The sequence below is a fragment of the Astatotilapia calliptera genome, chromosome 7, assembly GCF_900246225.1.
Source record: "Astatotilapia calliptera chromosome 7, fAstCal1.2, whole genome shotgun sequence".
Lineage (NCBI taxonomy): Eukaryota > Metazoa > Chordata > Actinopteri > Cichliformes > Cichlidae > Astatotilapia > Astatotilapia calliptera.
The window spans coordinates 27,453,369-27,472,534 of NC_039308.1; the positions used below are offsets into that span (position 1 = coordinate 27,453,369).

At 42.3% G+C, this 19,166-nt stretch overlaps 1 protein-coding gene across 8 annotated transcripts in view; it reads left to right on the forward strand.

The window, feature by feature from the left end:
- Positions 1-19,166, forward strand: part of LOC113025919 (low-density lipoprotein receptor-related protein 2) — a 29,443-nt gene that overhangs the window by 1,710 nt on the left and 8,567 nt on the right. Inside the window, exons 4-44 of one of the 8 annotated variants that reach the window (XM_026174167.1) lie at positions 35-148; positions 255-374; positions 633-758; positions 1,186-1,389; positions 1,515-1,683; positions 1,887-2,055; positions 3,443-3,665; positions 3,876-3,995; positions 4,158-4,376; positions 4,546-4,854; positions 5,128-5,352; positions 5,460-5,588; positions 5,677-5,925; positions 6,077-6,307; positions 6,412-6,660; positions 6,750-7,238; positions 7,391-7,606; positions 7,723-7,902; positions 8,032-8,295; positions 8,463-8,678; positions 8,802-8,981; positions 9,114-9,380; positions 9,633-9,899; positions 10,070-10,285; positions 10,430-10,606; positions 10,869-10,991; positions 11,084-11,239; positions 11,460-11,933; positions 12,118-12,333; positions 12,450-12,629; positions 12,763-13,026; positions 13,193-13,408; positions 13,532-13,711; positions 13,836-13,958; positions 14,252-14,416; positions 14,545-14,760; positions 14,840-15,069; positions 15,173-15,302; positions 15,653-15,846; positions 15,966-16,152; positions 18,809-19,021. In XM_026174167.1, the coding sequence (XP_026029952.1) occupies positions 35-148; positions 255-374; positions 633-758; positions 1,186-1,389; positions 1,515-1,683; positions 1,887-2,055; positions 3,443-3,665; positions 3,876-3,995; positions 4,158-4,376; positions 4,546-4,854; positions 5,128-5,352; positions 5,460-5,588; positions 5,677-5,925; positions 6,077-6,307; positions 6,412-6,660; positions 6,750-7,238; positions 7,391-7,606; positions 7,723-7,902; positions 8,032-8,295; positions 8,463-8,678; positions 8,802-8,981; positions 9,114-9,380; positions 9,633-9,899; positions 10,070-10,285; positions 10,430-10,606; positions 10,869-10,991; positions 11,084-11,239; positions 11,460-11,933; positions 12,118-12,333; positions 12,450-12,629; positions 12,763-13,026; positions 13,193-13,408; positions 13,532-13,711; positions 13,836-13,958; positions 14,252-14,416; positions 14,545-14,760; positions 14,840-15,069; positions 15,173-15,302; positions 15,653-15,846; positions 15,966-16,152; positions 18,809-19,021 (8,595 nt within the window). The remainder of the gene's footprint in view (positions 1-34; positions 149-254; positions 375-632; positions 759-1,185; positions 1,390-1,514; positions 1,684-1,886; positions 2,056-3,442; positions 3,666-3,875; positions 3,996-4,157; positions 4,377-4,545; positions 4,855-5,127; positions 5,353-5,459; positions 5,589-5,676; positions 5,926-6,076; positions 6,308-6,411; positions 6,661-6,749; positions 7,239-7,390; positions 7,607-7,722; positions 7,903-8,031; positions 8,296-8,462; positions 8,679-8,801; positions 8,982-9,113; positions 9,381-9,632; positions 9,900-10,069; positions 10,286-10,429; positions 10,607-10,868; positions 10,992-11,083; positions 11,240-11,459; positions 11,934-12,117; positions 12,334-12,449; positions 12,630-12,762; positions 13,027-13,192; positions 13,409-13,531; positions 13,712-13,835; positions 13,959-14,251; positions 14,417-14,544; positions 14,761-14,839; positions 15,070-15,172; positions 15,303-15,652; positions 15,847-15,965; positions 16,153-18,808; positions 19,022-19,166) is intronic. The other 7 variants (XM_026174168.1, XM_026174170.1, XM_026174171.1 and 4 more) reach the window with 7 other exon arrangements.

Genomic DNA, 19,166 nt, shown 5'->3' on the forward strand with positions numbered 1-19,166 from the left:
CTTAAAAAGGTTAATGTATATATTTTTCTCCCAGATTTGTGCAGTGAGGGCAGCATACGGTGTCCTGAGGGGACATGTCTATCTGCTGACGAGCAGTGCGATGGCACGTTTCACTGTTCTGATGAAAGCGATGAGCCCATAACCTGCGGTACGCTTAAAGCAACTCATTATCACAAAAAACACTAATATACAATGGTTTTTGTCTATTAAGTCGTCTTCTGTGACGCTGATGCTTAAAATTCCGCCTCCTGCAGGGCGTGCCTGCGTTATGGACAATGGTGGATGTAGCCATGTGTGCACTGACGAACCCAGGGGAGTTCTGTGTTCTTGTCCTGCTGGATATAAGCTGTCTCCTAATGGAACAGACTGTGAAGGTGTGTGGGACAAGATGATGACAGTTTACCTTCAATACTAGGTTTTATAGCAGAAACCAAAATAATGCTAAATTAAAGAAAGAATAAAGGTTTTGAAGTACGAGGTGTCCGTGTCCTTCTAAAGGAGCAGATGATTCCTTAATCCCTGATCCTGTTTTCATGCAACTCCAGGAGTAATTGATATCTGTGACTTTGTCATTTTCCAGATACATTTTTTAAAATGCATGCTGGCACATGTTTACTCTTAATTTCTTACAGATTTGGATGAATGTGCTCCACCTTTCGACCCCTGTGCTCATCACTGCAGTAACACCATCGGTTCTTATTATTGCTACTGCAGAGCGGGATTCAAACTAAATGAAAACTCAACATGTGTGGCTTCAGGTGAAGTGAAAGTGTTTTTCCTGTTTATAAAATTGACGCTACATTCTGTCGATATAATGTTCCACCAATTTGTTTGGTACCAACTTGAGTCAAGGACTTTGCTAGGACAAAGCTAATGGGTGTAAGGCCTTTGTTATGCTGTCAGAATCCATTCTGGATTTGGTTTCGTCCTCTTAAACGATCAACACCAACATCAAAGTGCACTTATGATGTCTGATTAATGATATGCTAATAGGTGACTTTGATGTCGGTAAGGTGGTGACAAAAGCTATAAACTCTGTTTGATCAAGGACAAAGAGCAGTTAGGTAATCAAAGACTTTTCCTGTAAATGCAAATTTATCAAGTGAGGCCTTGATGATTAAATGAATCACATGAATTATTGGATAAGCGTCACTAACGGTGTCCTGTATGAATCTGCATTTACAGCTAATCCTGTCCGATTGCTGCTGGTTGGGGGGACAGCTTTAGGATTATTGAATGTGAAATCTCAACAGTTTGAAATTATTCAGAGTTCAACATTTGACTCTGTGGCCTTGGCGTTTGATGTTGCGCGGGGGTGGTACTACTGGGCTGACAGCCGTGGCAACATTTACAAAAGTGATGGACAGCAAAGCTGGACAGCCTATACTGGTTGGTTTACTCTTTAATTCAAGAACGTATCCTCACATTAAATTGTTTCTTGCATATTTTTATTTTTTTCGTAGTTATATTCTACTTGCCAACCATTAATTTATTTGTTTATTGTTCTTAAACAGGAGAGCCTGGTATCAAAGGCTTAGCTTGTGACTGGCTCAGTGGGAATCTGTTCTGGACCAACAAGAAGACTGAGTCAATCTACCTGCAGAGTTCTGATGGAAAAAGTTACACTGCTCTGCTCAGCAAAAACATCAGGCCCTCAGAGCTGGTCGTTATGCCTGTAGAAAGGTCTGTATGGCTTATCTGCTACATGTGACTGAATTTTAAAGTGATCAAATTTGATATTTCATTCGGGCATAATGGTGGATAAAGGTCAACATTTTAGGGTATGTCAAATACAGGATATGCAGTTACTATTTTACACGTTGATGAAAATCGATGATGCACTGCTTAGTGCTGCTTATTCATATTCGCTGCTTTCTGCCTCCCAGCTTGATGTTCTGGATCAATACAGGTCCAGGTGACAGAGCAACAATAGAAAAGTCTTGGATGGATGCCTCAGAAAGAAGCTCTCTGGCAGTCATCACTGCTCAGTCTGCCCACAGCCTCACTGCTGATGTAGCTGCCAGACGGCTGTACTGGATCAGTGATTTTAAGAGGGTGAGATTTGGATCAAAAGCCCAAATGTTCTCCATCACAGTTCATCACACACGGGGCCTGTTGCATAGAAACCATTTTTATTTGCTGCTTTGTTCCTGATCAGAAGTGCTCAGATTGTTTTTTTTTTCTCATTATTAGAAATAATTAAAATAATTAAAAAAAGAAAAAGTTTACATATCTGGGACTAGTTCGGTCACTCCTGGGCATGTATTGATTTTATTTATTATAAATAAATGCAAATGCCACCCCTGTGGGATACACTTGAAATCAAAAAGCATTTACTTTACGCTCTTTAAAGTTAATAATAATCTAAAAAAGTTTGTCTGTGTGCCCTACTTTTTTTTTTCTCACCACATGCCACTGTTATTTTTACCCCAACAAAGTCTTTTTATCCTGAAGCTCTCAGATACGTTTTTCTCTGTATTACACATGTGAGATGGTAGGAGAATTTGAAAAGTGTTAACTTGGATTTCGTGAAGTAGTTCATAGTTTTTACAGGATTCAAAAGCAAGTGCAGCCCATGATTCAGTAGCTTTTAAACCTTGTCAGCAACACATTTGTTTGATTTTTAGTCTCTGGCTCACTCTTCTTTACAGCATTGCTTTAATTCATTAAGGTTGTTGATGCGCAGCTCTCTTAAGGCCCCAGCACAGAATTTCAATCTAGTTGAGGTCTAGACTTTGACTGGACTGTTGCAGCCCTTTCAGCCGCCCTGTTGTAGATTTGCTGCTGTGTTTGGGATCATAGTCCTGTTACTTGTCCCATGCCTTAGCCATCCGACAGGTGGCCTCGCGTTTGACTCTAGAATATTTTGATATCCAAAGGTTTTATAGTTGACTCAACCACTGCAAGTCCCGTGGCTGCAAAACAAACCCAAACCACCTCTCCACCGCTGTGTTTGACAGTTGCTATGTGGTGTTTGTGGTGGTCCTAACCATAATGTTTAGCCATTGGAACAATGTCCTTCAGACAGATGAGACCACAGTGGAGAAATTTGGCTACAGAGGTCTTGTGGCTTGATTTGCATCTTTGCAAATCTGTCATGCTGAAATGACACCATGTTCTTTTTAGAAAGAAATGGCTTTCTGCTTAAAACTTTGCAAGCCATAAGAATATATTTAATTTTCCATAAGTCACTACAGAGTTGTGAGGAACAAATGCTCACGTGATTGTATTTCACTCAGCAGATATTTTACCTCTCCATCACAGATGTGTCATATTCTCACATTTTTCCTTTCTATACATCACAACAATCTCTTCTATGTAACCTGACGAGGGTGAGGGAGTCCTCATAGTTTGAGCTCTTTGCTGTTCTTAATAAAATAACGTTGGCTAAAATACTCACACTCGGTCATGATGACTTTTTTTTTTTTGTCTCCCCGTTCAGTCCATAGAGACTGTGAAGGTGGATGGGAGTGGCCGTTACTCCTACACAGGACTGTTCAGCAGGAGAGCACCGCAGAGCCTTGCTGTGTTTGAAAGTTCGTTTTATTGGGTTGATAACAAAGGACTCTGGCAGGCTCCACAGACTCAACTGAGCCAGAGAAAATTTATATGGGAACCCACACTGCCAGTATTAGCTGTTTACCATGAGCTACAACAGCCTCAAGGTAAATCTTATGTTATTCTCAAACATGGTCGTTGATCAGTTTTCCTATCTGAAGATCTGTTTTTAAATTTATATGCAATTTAAGCTGTTTTAAATTGGATACAAAACAAGGTTGAAGTTGTTAAATGTATTTAAAAGTTGTTAATAGAGCTTTCTTGGTCTTCATAGTGGATTGTGTTGCACCTAATAGTCCTCTCATTGTCTTCATCAGGTTATTCTGCATGTGTAAAAACACCCTGTCACCTCTGCCAGCTAACTAAAAGCAACCCTCTTGGATTCACCTGCTCTTGTCCAAACCTCAAATTGCTGTTGCTGGATGAGACATGTGAAAGTAGGTTTCCTAAAACTTTCTTTTCACCTTTGTTAGTGTAAAAAAAGACATAACTTTTAATTCTGGTCCAAACTTATTAAATCAGTTGTGGTTAAATAAAAATGCATTTACACTTTACAAGAAAACACAAAAGATGATCTGTAATATTATTCACTGTCACAGATCCACGGTTTCTCTATGCTACAAATACGGAAATCATCTTGTTGGAGTTGGAAGATAAAGGGTTCATTGAAAGCCAGCTTTTCACCACCAATGAGGGGATCCTCTCTTTTGAGATTGACTGGGACAGAGACTGGCTTTACTGGGCAAACCAAACTGGCCACATTCAACGCATCAGTTTAACAGCGGCCACCGCTGAGCTGGTCCCAACACCTTTGCCAGGTTAGCACGGATTTGTTCACATATGTTGCTTATTACTGATGTGCAGTGACAAAAATCATATTAAGAGTGGTGGTTCAACAGTTTAAAAAAAAATGTTAAGACTTAATTAGTTTCTACCTTAAATGGCTGTCAACATACCTTCTTTCAACTTATTTCTATTTCTTTTTAGTTTGTCTGATAAATGTGGACCAGAGGAGCGGAAGCCTTTATTGGGTGTCATGTCATCGAAACACCATCGGAACAATCACAGCTGACAGCTACCACCCAAAGCAGCTTTACTACACGACAAAGGAGATTAAAAACTTGTATCTGGACTGGCTGCGGGGTACCATCATCTGGCTAGAAGAAGATCGAATTCTCAGCATGAGCATGTTGGGAGGTGACGCTAAAGAGCTGCTGCACATAGCTGGAGGAGTGAGTGGGGGCATCGCTTTTGACCTCAGGGCTAATAGCCTGCTGTGGAACTCAAAAATGGCAGGTTAGTTTTATCGTTGGATTGGTGTGTGGAAGCTTGTTATGATGCCTGGGGATAATAAATACATTTTTGGGGGGTTAGTTATATCAAAATTTCAGCTTATGAACTCAAACTTTGGAGAAAATAACTTAAAATTTCCAAACCACACTCATTCAGATTTGTTTTGCATACTTGCAAATCTCAGGATTTGCAAACCACATAAAAATGATGAACTTGTCACCTCACAGACTTTAATGTTGCCTTTAATTAAGACTTTTTTTTTTTTTTTTATGACAGGCTTAACAACATTAAGTTTGCTGCGAGAGAGAAGCCACCAAGCTGGAAGAAGATGGAAGATTTCGGGCTCAGTTGTAGCTGCCCTCGAGCCTTTTCTCTTGTCAGTTTCAGACAACGTAATGACTCTGTGGGATCAGCGTGATGGGAGCCCCATTCAAGATGCAGCTGTGATGGGTCATGTGATCAGAGTAATCACTGCTCCCATAGATATTCAGACAGTTCAGAGTAAGATCATCTGTCACAGCAGAAACAGATTTATATAGCACTTTGACATTTTTCTGGTATGCATGATCATCTCATTAATTCCATTGCATTGTCTTTACATTCTCAAGCCTGCAGGAAACCATCGTTTTTGTGCAGACACTCATCAGTCTGCCTCTCAGAAGCTCAGCTGTGTGACGGGAAAAAGGACTGCCCGGAAGGAGATGACGAGTTTTGTCCTGGGGCTTGTCTGTCTATAGGTAAATGCCCAAGCTGACATTCTTGTTATAACTGGCGATGCAGCTCAAAAACATATTGAGACTTACTGATAGGTTTTTTCGATTTCAGAGGAGTTCGAATGCCAGGACCGGAGCAGTTGCCTTTCCAGACGTCTTGTGTGTGATGGTCGGTCTGATTGTACCGATGGCTCTGATGAGGCTGATTGTCCAACTGCAGCTCCTCGTACAAGTCGGTCAAATGTGATGAAATGTCGCATAGGCTCAAAGCCATGTGAAGATGGCAAAGACTGTGTTTTATATAGTCACGTGTGTGATGGAGAGGACGACTGTGCGGATGGATCAGATGAACTGGGCTGCGGTGAGTTTCCTAAAACAAAATCAACCGTTTTTTGATTAGCGATGTGATGTTTTGGTGTACGTTTAGTTTTTGGCTTTGTAATGCATTTTATTATTTCGTTAGTATTCTTGTCACTGTGTTTAACGTATGACACCTTATTTGTCTTTTAAAGATGCCCTGCAACAGAACATGACTACCACAAGAACTAATATGGACCAATCAAACAAAACTCCAGGTCCTACCACTCTTTCTCCTCGAGCTCTCCTGGCCTGCACCAGTCCCTCTGTCCTCTGTCCTTCTTCTGCTTACCTCTGCATATCTCCAGACCAGTTCTGCAATGGACATAGTGACTGCCCTGACGGCTTTGATGAAAAGAACTGCGTAAAAAGTTGCCCCTCAAAAAGTAAGCACCAAATCAGTATTTCATTTTCTCAGTTTAAAAATATTTAGCATTTTATGTCTTCAAAAGTTTGACACTGTATGTCCTGTTTAATAATTTTATTCCAGATGACTTTTTTTGCAAAGATCATCGCGGCTGCGTATCTAAAAGCCTGGTTTGTGACGGTGAATTTCATTGCTACGACGGCTCTGATGAGGTCGACTGTTCGAGTGCAGCCACGGCTGCTCCTGGGAGAAACATTCTGAAATGCCGTTTGGGGTTCACAGTCTGCAAAGATGGGAATCAGTGTGTCCTCAATATCAGCGTCTGTGATGGAGAGAAAGACTGTCAAGATGGATCAGATGAAGAACGATGCAGTTAGTATCTATGCCAAGTTTCTTTTCAAGTTTTATATATTGCCGTTAAAATAATTTTAAATTTCTGCTTCTTGGTGTCATTTTTCTAGATGTTGCAGAGAGAGATTCTACAATGCAAATAGAGAGACAGCCCTCAAATGATTCTCCTGTACTCCTCACACCGTCCATTAAACCTCACTACAGGCTACCTTGCAGCAGTCCTTCAATTCTGTGTCCAGATTCCTCTTTGTGCATTAAACCAGCACAGATATGTGATGGAAGAAAAGACTGCCATGATGGATCTGATGAGAACTGTGTGAAAGGGTGTCCTTTTGAGGACTTTCTCTGCAAGGACCGAAGGAGCTGTGTCTCCAAGAGTCTGGTCTGTGATGGACTGTTTCAGTGCCAGGATGGATCAGATGAACTGAACTGTCCGACTGTGACCGCTCCTGCAGCTCAAAATGTGCTGCAGTGCCACAGGAACGCAAAGATGTGTAGTGATGGCACAGAGTGTGTTTTACTCAGCCACGTATGTGATGGAGAGAAAGACTGCATGGATGGATCTGATGAAGAAGGATGTCCAGGAATTTGCAAAAAAGGTTGTTTCACTTTAAACTTTATATTTAATCTTTCCGTGATGTAATGAACTTAATATTATTGAAACTGATCAGAACTTTTATTCTTTAAACCTGTACATGTGAGGTTGCAGATGCAAATGGCTTCGTCCATGATTGTCTTCTTTCTACCCCAGGTGAGTTTCAGTGTGCCCATGGGAAAATGTGCATCCCTGAGGTTCAGGTGTGTGATGGGAGGTGGCAGTGTCAGGACCATTCAGATGAAGCTGACTGCCAGAAACCAATCAAGAGCTGTGAGCATCGTTGTGCTGACGGGAAGCGCTGCATCCCAAAGAAGTTCCTGTGTGATGGAGAAAAAGACTGTGTGGATGGCTCAGATGAAGTGGGCTGCAGTAAGTACTGAGAAGCTGCACGAAGGAAACCAGAAGATTCAAATGAACCAAACCTAGTTTTTATAAGTTTCACATTGCTGCTGCATGCTGAACCTAACACAGGTTTTTCTTTCCAGATCAGGCTGCTGCTCCATCATCAGAGTCTCCTGTCTTCACTGCATCACCTTGCGTTGCTCCTTCAGTTCTCTGCCCTGGATCATCACTGTGCATCTCTCAAAATCAGCTGTGTGATGGACAAAGAGACTGCCCTGATGGATCTGATGAAAATGACTGTGCGGTCCATTGTGTAAACCCAAGTAAGTGCTTGAATGTGCCATGGAAAAAAAGGCTTAGTCTACACATTTAGCCAAGAAATAAAGACATGAGTTTTGAAAAAGTTATATTTTTTTCTGATCTGTAAGGTAGATTGTTTTTTCCCTCCATAGCTGACTTTCTCTGCAAAGATCATATGGGCTGTGTCTCCAAGAGTCTGGTCTGTGATGGACGCCGTCATTGCCAGGATGGATCGGATGAACTGAACTGTCCGACTGAGACCGCTCCTGCAGCTCAAGATGTGCTGCAGTGCCGCAGGAACGCAAAGATGTGTAGTGATGGCACAGAGTGTGTTTTACTCAGCCACGTATGTGATGGAGAGAAAGACTGCATGGATGGATCTGATGAAGAAGGATGTCCAGGAATTTGCAAAAAAGGTTTGGGGTTTTTTTCCCCCACTTTAAATGTCATTTATTTAACTGTTTATTGTTTAAACTTTTATTTTATTGCTTAAAAGAAATTGTATTTAAAGTCACATCAACACGTGTACTTTCAAGTGGAGTTGTGAGATCAGCTGATTGTCATTACTTTCTTTCCATCCCAGGTGAGTTTCAGTGTGCCCATGGGAAAATGTGCATCCCTGAGGCTCAGGTGTGTGATGGGAGGTTCCAGTGTCAGGACCATTCAGATGAATCTGACTGCCAGAAACCAATCAAGAGCTGTGAGCATCGTTGTGCTGACGGGAAGCGCTGCATCCCAAAGAAGTTCCTGTGTGATGGCGAAAAAGACTGTGTGGATGGCTCAGATGAAGTGGGCTGCAGTAAGTACTGAAAACTAAAACTGGAATAGCAAAGCAGAGTAACTGAATGTTTCAATAGGTTTATTTGATGTTGTCCCAGGTTACAAAATGAAACACCAGTTTAATAGTTTCCTTTCTTTGCAGACTACAACACTGCAACAACCAAGGCTCCTGCTTTTCCTTTTGCTTCACCGTGCACTCCTCCTTCAGTTCTCTGCCCTCGATCGTCACTGTGCATTGCTAAACATCAGCTGTGTGATGGACAAAGAGACTGCCCTGATGGATCTGATGAAAATGACTGTGCGGTCCATTGTGTAAACCCAAGTAAGTGCTTGAATGTGCCATGAAGAAAAGGCTTAGTCTACACATTTAGCCAAGAAATAAAGACATGAGTTTTGAAAAAGTTATATTTTGATCTGTAAGGTAGATTGTTATGCTTGTTTTTTTTCTCCATAGCTGACTTTCTCTGTAAGGACCATATGGGCTGTGTCTCCAAGAGTCTGGTCTGTGATGGACGCCGTCATTGCCAGGATGGATCGGATGAACTGAACTGTCCGACTGTGACCGCTCCTGCAGCTCAAGATGTGCTGCAGTGCCGCAGGAACGCAAAGATGTGTAGTGATGGCACAGAGTGTGTTTTACTCAGCCACGTATGTGATGGAGAGAAAGACTGCATGGATGGATCGGATGAGAATGACTGTGCGGTCCAGTGTGTAAACCCAAGTAAGTGCTTGAATTGCTATGAAAAAAGGCTTGGTCTACAGAATCTAGCTAATTATTTAAGATGTGATTTTAATTGTCAGACAGTTTTAAAAATAATAATCATTTTGAATATTTATTCAGTCTCATAGCTGTTCTGTATAAGCATAAGTAGTTTGGAGGCAGTTTTTTATTTTTTTTTATTATTTTTATATATATCTTCAGCTTGGTATCTTTGTTTTGTTTTTTGATTTTTGTTTTTTCCCCTCTCCATAGCTGACTTCCTCTGCAAGGACCATATGGGCTGTGTCTCCAAGAGTCTGGTCTGTGATGGACTCTCTCATTGTCAAGATAGATCGGATGAACTGAACTGTCGGAGTGTGGCCGCTCCTGCAGCTAAAGATGATGTGCTGCAGTGCCATAGAAATGCAAAGATGTGTAGTGATGGCACAGAGTGTGTTTTACTCAGCCACGTATGTGACGGAGAGAAAGACTGCATGGATGGATCTGATGAAGAAGGATGTCCAGGAATTTGCAAAAAAGGTTGTTTCACTTTACATGTAATCTTTCTGTGTCTGAAAATAGCTTTTTGACCCTGACAGAGTGAACTTAATGTTATTGAAAATGATAACATCTGTTTTACTTTAAAACTTGTACATGTGAGGGTGCAAATGCAAGCGACTTCATCCTTGATTGTCTTCTTTCTACCCCAGGTGAGTTTCAGTGTGCCCATGGGAAAATGTGCATCCCCGAGGTTCAGGTGTGTGATGGGAGGTTCCAGTGTCAGGACCATTCAGATGAATCTGACTGCCAGAAACCAATCAAGAGCTGTGAGCATCGTTGTGCTGACGGGAAGCGCTGCATCCCAAAGAAGTTCCTGTGTGATGGAGAAAAAGACTGTGTGGATGGCTCAGATGAAGTGGGCTGCAGTAAGTACTGAGAAGCTGCAATAGCAAATGAATCTAACAAAGCAAATTTACTATAAATTTTTTTTTTGATTTTTCTATTGTCTTAACTCTTGCTAATAGATTAATAGACATTACATGCTAAAGCTAACAGTTTGTTCTTTCCAGATCAGGCTGCTGCTCCATCAAAGTCTCCTGTCTTTACTGCATCACCTTGCGTTGCTCCTTCAGTTCTCTGCCCTGGATCATCACTGTGTATCTCTCAAAATCAGCTCTGTGATGGACAAAGAGACTGCCCTGATGGTTTTGACGAAAACGGCTGTGCTGTCCAGTGTGAAAACCCAAGTAAGTGGTTAAATTACCATAAAGAAAGGTAGCATCATTCATGCAGCCACATCCAAACTTGGATGTGCACTTGCTGTTTGAAAGATTCAAAGAGAAGGTGAAGTTCTTTATTTTGAATCATGTTTGTATTTTCATCAAGCATCATAGGCGCTCTGATATCTTGTAGAAGCAGCTTACATTAAATCCTTCAAGTGTTGTCTCCAGTGTTATATAGCCACCTCTGTTCTTCTCAAACTTGCACCTTTTTGTTCCTGCACATCAGATGACTTCTTGTGCAGCAACCAGAAAAAATGTGTCCCTGGAATGCAAGTGTGCGACGGCCGAGCCCAGTGTCCCGATGGCTCTGACGAGAAGCTCTGTCAATCACCAAATCCTACTGCCACCTGTAAGATGCGGTTAATCAAAGAAAATGTGTGACTTGATCGTTTGCTTGCCCAAACAGTCTGCCCTTTAACGCATAATGTTCTCTCTGTCAAGCCTCCATGAGTGGCTTCGGCACCAGACAAACTCCTCTCAGATGCCGCATTGGTTTCAAACGATGTAAAAATGGCCATGAGTGCGTTATGTACAGCCATGTGTGTGATGGGGAGAAGGATTGCAGTGACGGCTCAGATGAAGAGGGATGTGTGGCTGGTAATTTCTAAGTGTATAATTTTCATATTATTTGTATCATTTCTTGTATTCATCTGTTGAATTATTTTAAAGACTGATTGTAGTGAGCTAGTAATAGATGGAACACTATAAAGTACTTCCATGTGCCCTTTAGTTAAAGCAACTATATTAATTTATAATGCAGAAATGGTATCTTGAAGTCTACAGCACTGCTGATTCATTTCATTTAATATTTTTGTAGACGGTGCCAGTATGGCTACTGACACAGGAACACTCGGCTCAACTGTATCTCCTTCCGTCAACTTTCGCACAGAGCAGCCTTGCATCAGTCCTTCAATTCTGTGTCCAGATTCCACTTTGTGCATAGAACCAGCACAGATATGTGATGGAAAAAAAGACTGCCCCGATGGCTCCGATGAGAAGTGCGTGAAGAAGTGTCCTGATGACAGAGACTTTCTCTGCAAGGACCGAAGGGGCTGTGTCTCCAAGAGTCTGGTCTGTGATGGACTCTCTCATTGTCAAGATAGATCGGATGAACTGAACTGTCCTAGTGCAGCCGCTCCTGCAGCTCAAGATGATGTGCTGCAGTGCCATAGGAACGCAAAGATGTGTAGTGATGGCACAGAGTGTGTTTTACTCAGCCACGTATGTGATGGAGAGAAAGACTGCATGGATGGATCTGATGAAGAAGGATGTCAAAATACTTGCAAAAGAGGTTTGGTTTTTTGGTTTATTTCTTTATTTTTCCAATTTAAACTTCATTTAGTTCATCTTTTAAATGTCTGAGCTTTGTTTTTTGATGATGATGATATGAGCTTAATGTTGCCTTGTTTAAACCTGTACATGTGAGGTTGCAGATGCAAATGGCTTCGTCCATGATTGTCTTCTTTCTACCCCAGGTGAGTTTCAGTGTGCCCATGGGAAAATGTGCATTCCCGAGGTTCAGGTGTGTGATGGGAGGTTCCAGTGTCAGGACCATTCAGATGAATCTGACTGCCAGAAACCAATCAAGAGCTGTGAGCATCGTTGTGCTGACGGGAAGCGCTGCATCCCAAAGAAGTTCCTGTGTGATGGAGAAAAAGACTGTGTGGATGGCTCAGATGAAGTGGGCTGCAGTAAGTATTGAGAAGCTGCACGAAGGAAACCAGAAGATTCAAATGAACCAAACCTAGTTTTTATAAGTTTCACATTGCTGCTGCATGCTGAACCTAACACAGGTTTTTCTTTCCAGATCAGGCTGCTGCTCCATCATCAGAGTCTCCTGTCTTCACTGCATCACCTTGCGTTGCTCCTTCAGTTCTCTGCCCTGGATCATCACTGTGTATCTCTCAAAATCAGCTGTGTGATGGACAAAGAGACTGCCCTGATGGATCTGATGAAAATGACTGTGCGGTCCATTGTGTAAACCCAAGTAAGTGCTTGAATGTGCCATGGAAAAAAAGGCTTAGTCTACACATTTAGCCAAGAAATAAAGACATGAGTTTTGAAAAAGTTATATTTTGATCTGTAAGGTAGATTGTTATGCTTGTTTTTTTTCTCCATAGCTGACTTTCTCTGTAAGGACCATATGGGCTGTGTCTCCAAGAGTCTGGTCTGTGATGGACGCCGTCATTGCCAGGATGGATCGGATGAACTGAACTGTCCGACTGAGACCGCTCCTGCAGCTCAAGATGTGCTGCAGTGCCATAGAAATGCAAAGATGTGTAGTGATGGCACAGAGTGTGTTTTACTCAGCCACGTATGTGATGGAGAGAAAGACTGCATGGATGGATCTGATGAAGAAGGATGTCCAGGAATTTGCAAAAAAGGTTTGGGTTTTTTTCCCCCACTTTAAATGTCATTTATTTAACTGTTTATTGTTTAAACTTTTATTTTATTGCTTAAAAGAAATTGTATTTAAAGTCACATCAACACGTGTACTTTCAAGTGGAGTTGTGAGATCAGCTGATTGTCATTACTTTCTTTCCATCCCAGGTGAGTTTCAGTGTGCCCATGGGAAAATGTGCATCCCTGAGGCTCAGGTGTGTGATGGGAGGTTCCAGTGTCAGGACCATTCAGATGAATCTGACTGCCAGAAACCAATCAAGAGCTGTGAGCATCGTTGTGCTGACGGGAAGCGCTGCATCCCAAAGAAGTTCCTGTGTGATGGAGAAAAAGACTGTGTGGATGGCTCAGATGAAGTGGGCTGCAGTAAGTACTGAAAACTAAAACTGGAATAGCAAAGCAGAGTAACTGAATGTTTCAATAGGTTTATTTGATGTTGTCCCAGGTTACAAAATGAAACACCAGTTTAATAGTTTCCTTTCTTTGCAGACTACAACACTGCAACAACCAAGGCTCCTGCTTTTCCTTTTGCTTCACCGTGCACTCCTCCTTCAGTTCTCTGCCCTCGATCGTCACTGTGCATTGCTAAACATCAGCTGTGTGATGGACAAAGAGACTGCCCTGATGGATCTGATGAAAACGGCTGTATGGTTCATTGCGAAAACTCAAGTAAGAGTAGAAGTTACTATGGAGAAAGCTACCAGAATTCACTCTAGGGGAGTTTTTTTTTAAATGAAGTGCTTGGTTGTGAGCTTTGAAATCCTAAATAACCTTTTTTGTTCCTGCATATCAGATGACTTCTTGTGCAGTGACCACAAACAGTGTATCCCTGAAATGCAAGTGTGCGACGGCCAAGCCCAGTGTCCCGACGGCTCTGACGAGAAGCACTGTCAGTCACCAAATCCTACTGCCACCTGTAAGTCGAGACAGAAAGCAGACCAGCACATGCAACTGGGGAAATTACAGGAATATTATATTGATCCTTCTCCCTCCACTTGTAGTTCTAGCTAAACAAAAACCCCAACTCACAGCTGATGCACTTTCTACACCCAATAGCAACCACAGTTTGAAACATCATACTAACTAAAACATACACTGCTAAACCAACAACTGAAAACAAAACTAGAAAATCTCCTAATTTGCTGTTACTTTGCTCACCTTTCAATCTAAGCTAGTTTCTTTTGATTTGTTATTTTTCTCTTTGCCAAGCCTCTGACGAGCTCAGCACCAGATCGACTCCTCTGAAGTGCCGCATTGGTTTTAAGCTGTGCGACGACGGCCTGGAGTGCGTCATGTACAGCCACTTATGTGATGGAGAAAAGGACTGCAAGGACGGGTCAGATGAAGAGGGATGTGCTATTCAGTGTAAAGCAGGTGCCTTATATATATCTTTTTTTCTTTCTTTTTTTTCCCTTTTGAGTTGGAAAAATACTGATCTAAGGTTTTAATGGCAGGAAACATGTCTCATTATCTTGAAGGAAAATGGTCTTTCTCTTTCCCAGGTGAGTTCCAGTGTTCCCATGGGAAAAAATGCCTCCCACAAGAGCGAGTGTGTGACGGGCAAAATGACTGTCTGGACCGATCTGATGAAACTGACTGCTCAGTTATGATTGAGGGCTGCCATCAGCGCTGTGATAATAATACTCGCTGCATACCAAAGAGCTTCCTGTGTGATGGAGAGAGAGATTGTGCTGATGGGTCAGATGAGGAAAACTGTGGTGGGTGCCTTTCAGAAATTTCAGAAAAGCAAAGCATGCAAACGTGAAATTACATCCACGTTTATTTTCCTCTTTCCAGGTTTGGTGTCCTGTGCGGATCATCAGTATCGATGCGTTAGCGGTCAGTGCGTGTCTGAGGCACTGAGATGTGACGGATATGCCGACTGCAGTGACGGCTCTGATGAGCTGCACTGCTCGAGGCCCCCACGCTGCCTCACACAACTCCGATGCCCACACACTCATGAGTGTTTGCAGAAAGAGTGGCTCTGCGATGGCGAGGACGACTGCCAGGATGGTTCAGACGAGAAGGTGGGGAATGAAAGTCAAGTACATCTTGATTTGTCGAGCTAAGAAGAAAGGGAATGCTTAGAAAAACAGAGCAAAGCGTGTAATCATTAACATTTCTGTCCAGAACTGCAATGCTCCTCCAGCAAAGTGCTTAAAGTTCCAGTGGCAGTGTGGAGACAGCATTCAGTGCGTTCCTCTGTCATGGAGGTGTGATGGGAGGAAGGACTGTTACAATGGCATCGACGAGGAAAAATGTAAGCATGTTCACTGTTGATGTCATAGTTCATTGGACGGATTCACACACATTTGATTAGTTAGAAGGGGAACTCATCATTTTCAAAGTGACTGTAATTTGAATCCCTAATTTGTGCATTTTTATTTTTAATGAGTAAGAGTATGCCTGTGGTGCTTCAAATGACCCACATTTTTGCCCATTAAAATGAGAGAATTTCTATCCTAAAAACCTCTTTTCTGTTTCTGGATGTTTTTAAACTAGAGGAAATCCTCGGTTTTATTCACTGTTGGGAAGCTGTGTAGTTAGAAAACAAATTACACACATTCACCATTAATTTTAATTGTATTTTTCATCTATTAATCTTCACAGGTAGCCAGAAAATATGCCCTTCTCATCTTTACCAGTGTGGCAGTGGAGAGTGTGTGGACACTAACCTGGTGTGTAATGGCGTCACTAACTGTGCTGATGGGTCAGATGAGGGTGTGAATTGTGTGCAGCACAGCTGCTCCAGTCCATCGGCTCCCTTATGCGACCACAGCTGTGTCAGCACACCGTATGGTCCGGTCAGTGCAGAACAATGTGTATTTGGTTATCTGGCAATTTCTCATAAATGGTAACTATATGTATCATCACATCTCTGCTGAACTTATCCTGGAAATGTCATCTTCCCGTATTTTTCCAGAAGTGCTACTGTGCTGCGGGTTTCAGACTGATGTCCAGAGCCACACACTGTGTGGACATCGATGAGTGTACAACAACACCTCATGCCGTATGCAACCACATTTGTCGGAACACCCGTGGATCCTACAGCTGTCATTGCCACCCTGGCTTCTACCTGGAACCTGATAACAAAAGCTGCAAGACGAAAGGTGCAGTTGGTCTGGATGCATTCTGTCTCTAAATGACTCTTTCTCCATCATTTTGTCACTATTACCACATCAGGAACATCACTGTCACTTTTTTCCCCCACTAAAATCAGTTATATTTTTCATAACATAGGCTCATCTGAGCAAAAGGCACTAACAGTCAAAACCTATTGTGTCAAAACATACAAAGTCAGTCACTTCAAGTATTGTTCATACACAAAAGGAGATGTACATGATTTATTTGAAATGTGACAGTATGATTGCTGAATGTCAGAAAAGCAAAATTAAACTATATTTATCAGAGAACACGGGGGGAAAAACAGACTGAGGCCATGGAACAAACTACTGTATATTACATCAAAGTCCCACTGCACTGAGCTACTCCTAACTTGCAAACGGCAGCAACTCTATGTATTTATGCATTGTAGACAGGATCAAGACAAGCTACGTTCAAACTGGGCATCAGATTGTGGAAGAAAAGTGATTTTAATAACCAGGCAGGCTAGTCTGTGTATTAAGAAAATGCCATGACAATTTCTAGGGTATACAGAGAAGGGTCACAAAAGAGAAACTATCCAGTGACAAGCAGCTCTCTGGGTGAAAATGCCTTGTTGATGTCAGAGAACAATGGCCAGACTACTTTAAACTAATAACTCAAATAACCGCTTGGTGCAACCAAGCTATGCAGAAGAGCATCTCTGAGCACACATGTCGAACCTTGAAGCAGATGGACTACAGTAGCAGAAGACCACACTAGGTGCCACTCCTGTCAGCTAAATATAGGAAACTACAATTTAAGCTACAGTTCACACAGGCTCACCAAAACTGGACAACAGAAGATTGGAAAAAACACTGTTCACAAAAACCCTCCATGGTCACCAGATTTCAATCCTATAGAGCAGTGGTTCTCAAACTTTAGTAGTATAGGCCTATTTAACACCACATACAGTTTACACAGACAATTTTATTTCTTATATGAGTGTTATTTATTGTAACTGTCATAAACAGGATGTGACATAATGATAAAAATAACACCTGTACTGCATTAAAACATTCACAGCAGGTGGGATATCCAATCTTTAAGTGATGACCTGATGAACCCTGCTCCCGGGTCCAAACTACTCTGAGTCTATTAAGGATGTTGTGTTTTTTTTACATGTTTTAATGCTTTGAATCTTCTATTTAATCTGAACAAGCTCCTGAAAAAAGTCAAGGATCACTGTCGGCCTCTCTCTGTTTTTATTACCACTATTCATTTTAAAGCTCCGTTTTTAAAACCTTACGATGTAACTACAGCCCAGCCCATGCAGCAGTATGTTAATGACTAACCTTATATCTCAGTTGTTCTCCTGACTGAAGTTTGGTCCGTTTAGAGCATCCTGCCATGCGATTGAATTTGTCCCTAACCACCGCGAACCCTCACGTTAACCTTTATGGAGTGGAAAACGTTAGTATTCATCCTCCAGCGTCACTGTGTTTATATTATGCTAACTATAGCTGTGTAGCTAGCCACCACACAGCACATCATTATATACCAGCTAGCCCAACTTCAGTAACCCTACAAACGCCACTGCTGTTTCGTTTTCGGTCTTCATTCAGAAGCGATAGCAGAGCTGTATGTTTTAATTTTTGCTGTGGTGGTTAAGATGCTGGATTTTTGGCTTCGTGGTTCGTGCACGTTGAAGCCCAGTTTGCTCTGCATGGCATTTCAGCCAACAACACAAAATGCCATCGTGTGGTAGCCTCACTGGATCCGCTGTCCACTTGCCATTTGATGACCCTCGTCCGGGACCTCCCCACCCACCCAAGGGAAATACACCACTCTCAAGGTGCTGCTGCTGCCACATAATAGAAGTGGATCGCATTCTCACAAGCATCAGGTGCTTCGGCATCCACGCAATAGTTCCCGACTCACCGACGGCATCTCCCGCGCCCCCACCAATTCTCCCAGGGGTCTTCAACTCATCGATGGTGGCTGGGATTGCGGCACTGCGGAAAAAGGCCTGTGTTTTTTACCATCAGAGTGACAGAGCCGTGCTGCCTTTGCAGTTTTAAGGCCCAGGGAAACAAGCCCTTCAGCGCTCTGTAGCGGCTGTGATGATAAGGAAAGGCTGCTCTTCATAGAGGACTCGCGCTCTGAGACATTTTCTGATTGACTTCAGCTCCCAGAAGAGCTTCTGGTACTCTCGTGTCATCTTTGCATACCTCTACAATTGTATATAATTTAATCTTAAACAAAAATTGCAGATTTCCTGCGTACCACCAGAGAGAGCCCAAGTACCACTGGTGGTACACGTACCACAGTTTGAGAAAGACTGCTATAGAGCACCTTTGGGATGTGGTGTAGCAGAAGGTTTGCATCATGGATGTGCAGCCAGCAAATCTGCAGTAACTACGTGATGCCAGCATCTCAACACGGACCAGGAATGTTTCAGCACCTTGTTGAGTCTATGCCATGAAGAATTGAGCTTCAAACTATAAGCTTCCATAGTTTTTAGATGAGAAAGTAATCAACACATTAATAAAATGTATTTAGTAGTGACTTATGTTTAGAAAGTACAGACTTGGACAGTCTTTGGCCTTTAGTTTTTGTGTGCGTGGTTGTATCACTTCTTCTACAGAAGACACACAAAAGTAACTTTGTCATGTTTCCTCCTAGATGAGCCCTTGCTTCTGGCATCAGTGCAGTCAGACTTGTTCCTGCTGGGAGTCCATAGTGGCACGCTGCGTCTCCTCACCTCTACCAGTCGACCCGCCTTCTCACTGGATTATCACTGGGTTCAACAAAGGATTTACTGGCTGAGCACTGACTACCAGAGCATCCGCTGGGTCGACATGAGAAACCCAGACAAAAGAGGAAACTTGGTCAAAGGTAAAATTTCGTAATCTGGGCCTGTGTGTGTGAATTTAAAAATTGGAAATGTAGTGAATCTACTTAATTTAGGACCTCACTGGACCTCACTTAAAAATATAGATAGATTCAGATGGTGAACCATCAGAATCTGAGATGCTGTTAT